At 43.6% G+C, this 10,245-nt stretch overlaps 1 protein-coding gene across 1 annotated transcript in view; it reads right to left on the reverse strand.

The window, feature by feature from the left end:
* The window catches only part of Itga9 (integrin subunit alpha 9), a 392,948-nt gene that overhangs the window by 365,349 nt on the left and 17,354 nt on the right, over positions 1–10,245 (reverse strand). The window contains exons 2-3 of the mRNA XM_004635243.2: positions 9,478–9,605; positions 8,212–8,318 (exon numbers count right to left, since the gene is read on the reverse strand). Of these exons, the coding sequence (XP_004635300.1) occupies positions 8,212–8,318; positions 9,478–9,605 (235 nt within the window). The remainder of the gene's footprint in view (positions 1–8,211; positions 8,319–9,477; positions 9,606–10,245) is intronic.

Below are 10,245 nucleotides of genomic sequence, written 5' to 3' on the forward strand. Positions count from 1 at the left end.
GTAAGAGTCTATGGGGTCTACAGGGTCTCACTATGCAGATTGAACTCGTAGCTATCTGCCTTTGTTCAGCCTCCCAAGCCAAGCATGTGCCACCACGCCCAATCTCCATAGCTATCTCAGCACACCCCAGGGGCAGGGCCGGCACCACATGCCAGGGATCGAACCTCGGCCACTGCATCTGCCTAAGCAGATGCTTGAATCTGCTGAGCTATTTGGCTGGCCCAAAACAATTTTTTTTTTTTTTTTTTGTATTGCAGGGAAAGGTCTACTGGGTGTTCAGGGTCTCATTACTAGATCAGACTCATAGTGATCTGCCTGTTTACAGCCTCCCAAGAGCTGGGATTACAGGTGCATGCTATCACACCCAGTCTCAATTGCCTTCTCAGCATGCCCCAGGGACAGCGCCAGCATGGCAGGCCTGGGGATCAAACCCCTGGCCCCTGCACCTGAGTGCAGGCATTTTAATCTGCTGAGCTATTTGGCTGGCCCTTTTCTTAAAATACTGAATTGTACAGTAATCAGAGATTTTAATGTCTCAGTTTCCTCCACAGACACGTTTCCCAGGGGCTCTAACAGTCAGCACTCCTATACTCTGCCACCAATTTCTGCCACCCCACAAGACAGGTAGAGGAGGTGTCCTTAGAACTCTTGTTTTCTACAAGGGCCTAGAGTACCCAAGAGAGCTTTGTCCAACTCTACAGCTGGTATATGAGCTGCAAACAGGACCAGAATCCACAGTTTCTGAGTCCTGTCTCATTATAAAGCATTTTACATCCTAAGGCTCCTAATTCTTGCCTGAGAAGCCATCAAGCCCCACACTCTGAAGCAAGGCTCTGGTAACTCGATTGTCCTTGCAGTCCTCCCCACTGGTCTCAGGACCTTAAAGTAATCATCTGAGATAGATGCAATGCCTGAGGCCATGGGGAGTAGGGAGCACCCCACAGAGGGGTCTCCCTGACTTCCGACATTGTTCTATGATAATATCACTGCCTTCTAAGCTCTGCTCTTCATCCCTCAAAACCAAGTGCCACAGGGGCCCTAGACATTCTCCACCCACAGCGAAAGAGGACTGAGAATGACTAGAAAGCTGTGCTTGTCCATACCCTACCTGTTGCCTGAAAAGTCTAAACAACAGAAATTGATCTATGGCTACTCCTCCTACTCCAATCCAACTTCATCTCTCCCCACTTGGTACTATTTTGTGCTAACACAGTGTGTTTCTCAAGATATGGAAATATGTGGTCAGGAACTAAAGAAATACCAGCAGGCAGACAGTCAGCTCTTACTGCTGTCAGAGTCATTCCTTCGTCCACACGGAGGGTGTCTGCCTGCAGGTACCAAAATCTTCAGTACTATACAAATGCTGGTTGTATTGTGCAGCTTAAGGAAAAGGTCTATTCATATTCAGTACAGATGCAATGTTTTAAATGCTTCTGATCCATAGTTAGAGAACCCACAAATAGGAAAGGCTAAATGTAATTGATTTTTTTTTCTATTTTCAGCTCTGAAAATGGCTTACAAACTTGAATCACTTATTATGTATTTCATAGGTAAATGCATTTTAGCTTAGGAACTCAGAAAGGCTTACCACGTTCTATCACACTTCTGGGTGGCAGAGACTGAGATCCGTCATGACGCTAACGGCCAGTGGCACACTAACACACATCAGGAAGAACTCACTACATTTAACATCGAGTATATGATCTGTCCATTCTTTAAATGCCATAAACTGTTTAGAGTGACCTTGGAGAATTCCTAGAAGATTCAAATACTGTATTATTCTTATTCTTTTTAAATTTATTTATTAATGTACTTGGTACAGGATGTCACTACACAGCTCAGGCTCATAGTGAACCTCCTGTTTTGAGCCTCCCTAGCACTGGGATTATAGGAGTGCAACACCACACCCAGACTTGTGGCTGGCACAGTGTGCCCAGGGCTCACGGCTGGAGTGACATGTAATGCTGGAGATCAAACCTCAGTCCCTGTGCTTGCCTAAGCAAATACTATATTTCATACTAATCTAAAATTAAGGTATCATGGGAGGTCAGTGAACAGTGTCAAAGTAAAGGTCCATGTGGGAAAACAATAAAAAGGGTTTCTGGGGCCAGGGAGATAGCTCAGCCGGCATAAGCACCTTCCTGGTAAGCACAAGGTCTGGAGTTCAATCCCCAGTACCAAGAAAAAAAAAAAGAAAGGAAAAAAAAATTTCCTAAGAGGCTCTCTGAGGGAGATAGCTCAGTAGAATAAGCACTTGCCTGGCAAGTGCAGGGTCTGGAGTTCAATCCCCAGTACTGCAAAAAAAATAGAAGGTCTCTGAACATAATTACAGAAAACAAACATAGTGCTTAGCCTGATTATCATTATGTACTCATGTCTATCTGACCCCTCTACTAAAAAAAAAAAAAAAAAAAGAAGAAGAAGAAGCAAAAATACAGTCCCAGGGACTTTCTACAGAGTATTAATAACTTAACACATCTTCCTACAAAGTTATTAAGTTATCACTACCTAATACAAAGTATTATTAATTTAATTGCTTCTATGAGTAGTGAGGGAAGAAGGGAGCAGAACAGGGAATAATAGAACAAGGAGTGTTCTCTGGGAACAAGAAGACTTGCTCAAAGCTGGGCTTGTAGCTCAGTAACAAAGTACTTACCTTAGTACCTGGCCCTGAGGTCAATCACACTGTCTCCAAATCATGCTGAGACATGAGGAGAGGAAATACTGCCACCCTAAATCTTAGATCTACTGTATTTTGAGTTGAGTTATTTTTCCTCCCAAGGAATAAAAAATAGAAGAAAATGAACAATCTATTTCAAAGGCTTCTTTGTTGTAGGAGGACAGCACGGCTTTCCTGGGGGTGTGTTCTGAATTCCCCGGTGGCTCAACCGCAAAGGCCCCTCAGGGTGCAGGCTCCACCTCTTAACGGGCACTAGCCGTGCACGGATGGCCAGAGCCTCGCTCTTGCTTCCAGGTCCACAGCACATAGCCAGGCCTGGCTCCAGGCCCCTGGGAACAGTGTGTGCAGACACAGGATCAAAGTGAGGCTGGGACGCCATGAGACTTCCCCAAAAGGCCTGGAAGACACTAGAGAGGGACTTCCATGTGCCGGGAATGCCCTGGAGCAGATGTCCCTCTGGTGAAGTCAGTGAGGTGCACTCTGATGGTCTATGCGCCATTCCTGTTTATGTGTTATATATAGTTCAATAAGAAATTCACACACAGAGAAAAGTTAAGAAAAGAAGCAACAGAAGTAAATGCAAAAATGTACTTTGTGTGTGTATTTTTTTTTTTTTTTTTTTTTGCAGAACCGGGGATTGAACTCAGATCCTTGAGTTTGCCGGTCAAGCACTTATCCTACTGAGCCATCTCCCCGGCCCCTGAGTGTGTATTTTTAATGGACTCGTGAGAATCAGTTAGAGATAGGTCCTGATGTTTAGCAAGGAAACAGCAGAGATAGAGCCAGAGAACACTGTTTCCACTCAGAAATAATCTCAAAACTTAAAGTAGTTGTCATCTGACCCTCAAAAACTCTGACCAAAGGAAGCAACATCAGATTTGAGCATTCTGAGCATCCTTCTAAGGCCTGAGAGAAACAGTCAGGGCCTGAGCTGGTTGGTTCCACTGTTGTTGCAATGATTTTTGGGGGGAACAATCTGCTCAGGCCCCCCTCCTGTCCCTCTCTTGGACAGGAGCATTCTTTCTCTTAATAAATATATTCTGCTCATAACCTCAAAAAAAAAAAAGAAAAAGAAAAAGAAATGATTTTTTTTTTCCTTTTCTCTTTCTTTTAAGAACTACATGACTTTTTAAAGTCATCTGCACCCTGGGATAGAGGAGGAGGGTGTGAAGGAAGAGTATGTGAATCCTTAAAGCTGATTTACACAGGGGATTACTTGTTCCCCGGGGACAAACTGGGAGGCACCAAAATGCTCACAGAGCCAAAGCATGCAGGTGTCAGGGCGAAGCCTGCCTACCACACTAGCCAGACACCCTGGCTCTTGGCAGAGCTGGTCCAGATAACACTGTCTGCCACTTAGACACTTCATTCTCTGTCATCACAGCTTTCAAATTCTTCATCTGTTCTTTACTTTGAACTCGTCACAGGATGCTCTTTAAAACAGGTACACAACCTCATCTTCCCAGAAGTCCACTCCGGTATTGCTATCCCCAAAAATGCAGGTCTACCCCCTATACTCTCAGACTCTCAAAATGTATCTGATCAAGATCTATCCTATTTTTCATTTTAAGACAAATACTCCTCAGAAAGCTTTGACAAAAAGAATAGAGACATTAAAGAAAATGTGAATGGATAAACATCCTCCAAACTATAGATATAGGCTGAATGGCCATCCAGGGTACCCTGTTTTCACACATCATTTCTCAGGGGACTTCACAGCATCTTGCCTGGCATTTCCAGCAGTCACTTAGAATTGGCCACTGAGAAAAGATGACAATTAATTTAGTTTCCAACTATTTTCTCATTGACCTTCACTTCTCATTATTCAAACACACTTTCAGACATCATTCCTAAAAGAGATGTCCTTGGGGCACTGAGACTAAAAGCACTTTCTAACCCCAAGTGACTTCCATAAAAAGGTGGGGAACACATCAACACAAAATAAAGTATACACACAGTATAAGGTGACACGGTAATGTAGAGTTCCTAATGCCATGGAAGATGCTAAGCTTGTGCGTGGTAGCGCATGACAGACTTTGTGCAGAGGCAGAGCCTAAGCTGGGGATGAGGGGGAAGGTCGACAAGAAGGGATTTAGGCCAGGCCCAGCAAGACAGCACCCCGGAGAAAAACACAAGGGCAACTCAACCACAGACAATCCAATGTAAAACTGGGAAAAGACTTAAACATTGCTACCAAGATACACAAGTGGCCACCAAGCTGATGACAATATGCTCAACATCACCAATCATGAGAGATGCAAACCAGCTCCATTAGGATGCCACTATTTAAAATAGGTCAGGCAGGCAGAGGGCTCATTGGGAAAGCACGTATTCATGATGTACAAGGCCACGGATTCAATTCATACCACTGAAAAAGACAATCTTTGCAAAAGATGTGGTGAAACTGGAACCTCTGTGTGCTACAGGTGAAATAATGTGGGCTTTTTGAAAAACAGTGTGGAGGTTTCTCAGAAGCTAAAATTACTGTATGATGCAGTAGCCCTACTGCTGGGTATATAACACAACAAATTAAAGCAGAATCTCAAAGAGTTATTTGTAGATGCTTATTTATAGCACCATTATTTACAACAGCCAAGAGACAGAAGCAACACAAATGCCCATCAGTGAATAAGTTCAGAAAATGCAGCATATACACACAAGAAATATTGTCCCACCTTAAGTAAAGGGAATCCTATCATATGCTCCAATATGGATGAACCTTGAGGCCATTCTGCTAAGTGGAAGAAACTTGTCATAAAAGGACAAATACTTCGTGACACCACTTATACAAGATCTAACATTAAACTCTTAGTATAGAGATGTAAATTGGTTGCCAGGGACCAGGGGAAGAGAAAAAAGGAAGATGAACTCTGGACATAGAGCTTTGGGTTTGCAAGATGGAAAAGCTCTAGAGCTCTGTTGCAAAACAACATGCACATAGTTAAGATTACTGTTCTATATGCTTTTTTCAAAAGGTCAAGATGATACATTGTATGATGCAAGTTTTTGTTCATAATTGGAAACAAAAAGAATGAGAACAGCAGATGCTCTCGGGTGCCCCTTCTTCTCCAGGACCCATACATAGTGGCTTTGTGATGGGTGATGTCATTATTGCACAAGACTTAAGCAAAATAGCTCTGTGCACAATTAATGAGGCAGGATTATCCACCATGCCACTACTTACGAATACTCTGCTTTGCCTGCTTGGCTTCCTTGGCTAAATCTTCCTTGTGCCCCTCACTGCTGCTCATGTCCCTGGAGACAGCCCCTTCTTGGATTTGTCTGCGGTGATGCAGAATCTCTCTCTTGCTGTCTCTCTCTCCAGCTTGCTCGCTCACTGGCTCGCTGTCCCTCCCTTCCTCCCCTTCCCTCCCTTTCCCTCCTCTCCCCTCTCTTTTGCTCCCTTCCACACCCCTCCACTCCTCTCCCCTCTCTCCCCTCTCCTGTGTTCTCTTCCCCACCACCTTTGGAAACAAGTTCTTGGCCACCACATCACCATTACCCACTGAAGAGAAGAAATACCTTCACGGGAGCGAACTCTGGCCTAGGCTCAATGTCTCCAGAACACCTTGCGTTGTGCTGCCAGAGCCCACCCTCTTCTCTCTGTTCTGCATCACTACTTCAGCCGCTCTTTGCTTTATAGATGTGCAGATTCTTCTCTTTCTTTACCCAAGATGGCAGGCAAGAATTCTGACCCTTTTGGAGCCAAGTTATCTAGTCACCCATGGGGTTAGGCCACCATGCATAAGAGAATGTGACAGCTTTGTCAGGGTCCAGTGCCTCCCCCACAGTGATTAAAGAACTGAAATCAACACAAACAACAGGCTTGGGGGTGGGGGTTACTCAACAGGATCTACAGGGGGTTCCAGTTGGGAGGCCCTGCAATGCTGGCCCTAGTATCTGGCTGCCTCCTCCCTCCCAAGGGGCCTGACTAAGGGGAAACACTTAACTACGCTGAGGAGGGTAGAAGCCAGATGAACATCTTCTGCTATAGAGAAGTTTAGTGTAAATATGAGTTCCTCAGAGAGAGGAAAGAACCATTTTACTTAAATTCTCATGGAAAAACTGTTTGCCTAGGGATAAAATATACATAAAACCTTCAGCTATATAGTTTTGGCCCAAAGGAATCCCTCAATAAATGACAGCTACTTTATTTTCCTTTCTTGATCTTTTGCTTTTTAAGAAAAATCTTCTTACAGATTTCAAGAAAAACCAATGGCAGAAGATGCTCATGGAGTCACAGTAGTTACCCTGGGAGACGGGTCGGGGGTACTGATTGGCGGCTGAGGGAAAGAGGAAACCCTCCAGCGTATGAGCCGTGCGGAGCCTGAACACACACGTGTGAAACAGTCGCCAAGCTGCACACTGTAGCTGTGGGTTTTAATAGAAGATTTGAAAGAAGGGGGGAAACAGAAAGCAACAAAATTTTCTAAGATGACAGAAATGTTCTCTCTGTGTTGTCTAAAACAATATGACACAGTAAGCCTATGTGACTACTGACCACTTAAAATGTGCCTAATGTGGGTGAAGACCGAATTTTAATTTTGAAAAATTTAAATAAATTGTGGCTGGTGGCTAGCTCACTAGACCTACAACTGCAGGTCAGTGTGAGTCTCAATAACAGAGACTTTCTTCTTTTCCTCAAAGCACTTAGTGGGTCAGAACACATCATATGCATTTTGGAAGCCAAATAATAACTAATTAAAAATAACATGTAGATTACCAGGCTCAATGGTACATCCCCATAGTCCTGGTACTCAGGAGGCTGAGGCAGGAGAATCACTTGAGCCCAAGAGTTTGGGGCTAGCCCGAGAAATACAGGGAGACCCTATCTCTCTTTTTCTAATCAACTATTTTATAAAATGTAATAGCATATAGGAATAAATAAGAATGAACCACTGATAACACCAATATGGATGAATCTCAAAAATATCTTCCTTTTAAAAAGGCTTACACAAAAGAGCACATTCTGTAGGAATGCATTTACTTAAAATTCTAGAAAAAGCAAAAGTAATGTATGGTACTCTCTATCACAGCAGTGGCCAACTCAGAGGTAGAGGAAGTTGATGAGACCAGGCTTAGAGAGCTTTCTGGGATGATGGAAATAATCTATGTCAGATATAGGAGTGCGATACAGCTGTATCCGCCTGCCAAAACACAAACTGTGATCTTAAGATTTGTGCAGTTTATATAAATTATACATCTATTTATTATATCTCTTTTATAAATAAGAAAAAACTTAAGGAATGGGTGATATTTACACATTGCTTGCCATATACATTTTATTATTTTTCAATAGCCATATTTTCATGCCACACGACAAACATTAATATTTGGAGCCAAGTTATCTAGTCACCCATGGGGTTAGGCCACCATGCATAAGAGAATGTGACAGCCACACGACAAACATTAATATTTGGCAGGTAAAGACAGGTCATTCGTATGAGCTCTGTCACTTTCCTAAAGAGTCAGGGTCATACACACTTAGGTGCCAGCCACCACTTGTCCCTGAACCCTCCAGGAGGCCTTACCAACACACGGCCATCTGCACCTGGCTGCCGGGCCAGGCTCACCCCCATCCACTCATCATCCCGGTCCTCCCGACAGGTCTTTCCGCAGGGTGTACCCCGATTCTTCCCTGGAAGAGAGAAATCAGACTTGGATGGAGTAATGATCTCCACAAAGCACACAGCTCAAATGTTAGGTGTTACCTACATGGAAATAAGAAACTTACAACACAATGTCAATCAACTCTAGGAACTTATAACAAAATGTAAATCAAGGCAACCACCAAGTACACAGCTTAATCCAGCCAATTTCTTCATAGAAAGTCTCTCAATGCATGACATGCAGGAGCAAGGTCCTGTTTTGTCTTGTACAGTAACAACCAGTTCTCACACCAGTCGTCCTGAGTAGCCCTAGCAAATGCTCCTGACACCTTCCTTCTGCTGAAGAAAATCATAATGACTCTTATTTAATAATAAGAAGAAGAAGATCTCAATATGAACAAACTTTGGAGAAAGTAAAAACTTGAACTGATAATTACAATAAAACAGCTATTTATCAAGCACGGTTCTGTGTACTTGCCTCTATTGTCTCATTTGGTCTTCTAAAGTGAATCCTTGTAAATAATCTTGATCTTAGTTTTAGAGGGAGTTGAAACCCAAGAAACTATAAAGACAGTCTAGCCAGATCCATCTGATTTCAAACATGTATTTTCCATGAAATAAAAATAAGCTTTTAAAAAACATTCATTTAACAATCTCTTCTTTGCTTACTTAAAATATAAAATCTAAAATTGATCTTCAATACTACCTATAGATAGAAAAACAGTGCAACACCTAACCCTGGCTCACATGGGCCAGTGATCTCACCCCAGTCTACTTACCAACCTAACCTCCTCCACTCACCACTGTCCTCCCTCTGGACTTCAAGGTACCGCCCCTATCCCAGAAGGTTCCGCCTCTCAGACCTTCCCAGCTAACTACTATGCAGTCTTCTCATCCTCAGGGGACCTTTTCTGACTCTCCAGTTTAGGCTTAATCAAATACCCACCTTCCCTCTGGTCTTCTCTCAATTAAATTGTCTTAATGTCTTTTTTGACCACTAACTTTCAAGACCTAGGATGACAAGACTTTTTGTTCACCAGTGTATCCCCATGCTTAAGGGCTAACAGGTACTCAGTACACATCTGTGGGAGAAAATGATGAATGTACACATGGACAAATAGGCCAAGGATCAGGCTGCCTCAGCAAGAAAAACAGCAAAGGGCAGAATCCACTTCCATCGCCACCCACCTCGAGCCATGTCCAGTTCGGTGCATCTCCGGTCAGGGTTGGTGTGTACACGGCACTTAAACACGGCCCCAGGGGACTTAACTGAAGTACTGTATTTGGAATCTGCCTTCGGTGCACCCACGAGGATCCTGTGTATCAAGAGGAAAAAGCCTTCTGTCACAGCACAATACCAGAGAAGAGGAGGCAGATACTTAAATACTCACCCAGGTGTGAGTGAGCAATCTGAATGCTCACTGGGAAGCCAGATTTAATTGTGTATCCACGTGCCATAGTTGAGGGTGTTAGTCTAGGTACATTAAAGGGTTAAAGGAAGGCAGGACATATGACTCAGTGGTAGAGCATCTGCCTACAATATATAGGGCCCAAGGTTCCATTTCCAACAGCATTAAAAGGAGGAGGAGGAGAAAAGGAGGAACAGGTGGCAGTGAAGGAGGAGGAAAGAAGGAAGGAAGAGGGGAGGAAAGGGGAAATGGAAGGGAAGGAAGGAGGGAGAGAGGGGGAAAAGAAGGAGAATGTAAGGGAAGGGAAGAGAATGGAAGCGAAGGGAAGGGAAGGGAAGGGAATGGAAGGGAGGAAGGCAGGAAGGAAGGGAGGAAGGAAGGAAGGAAGAAGGAAGTTAATTAGTTAAAGGATAAAGGCTCAGGGTATAGCTTGCCTAGTATGCACCAGGCCCCAGGGGAAGAAAAGCTTAAGGGATAGCTCAGAACTTGTAAAAACTAACAAAAGGGCTGGAGAGATGGCTCAGTGGTCTAAAGCACCTACTTAGAA

The sequence above is a fragment of the Octodon degus genome, unplaced genomic scaffold, assembly GCF_000260255.1.
Source record: "Octodon degus isolate 3935 unplaced genomic scaffold, OctDeg1.0 scaffold00071, whole genome shotgun sequence".
Taxonomy (NCBI): Eukaryota; Metazoa; Chordata; class Mammalia; order Rodentia; family Octodontidae; genus Octodon; species Octodon degus.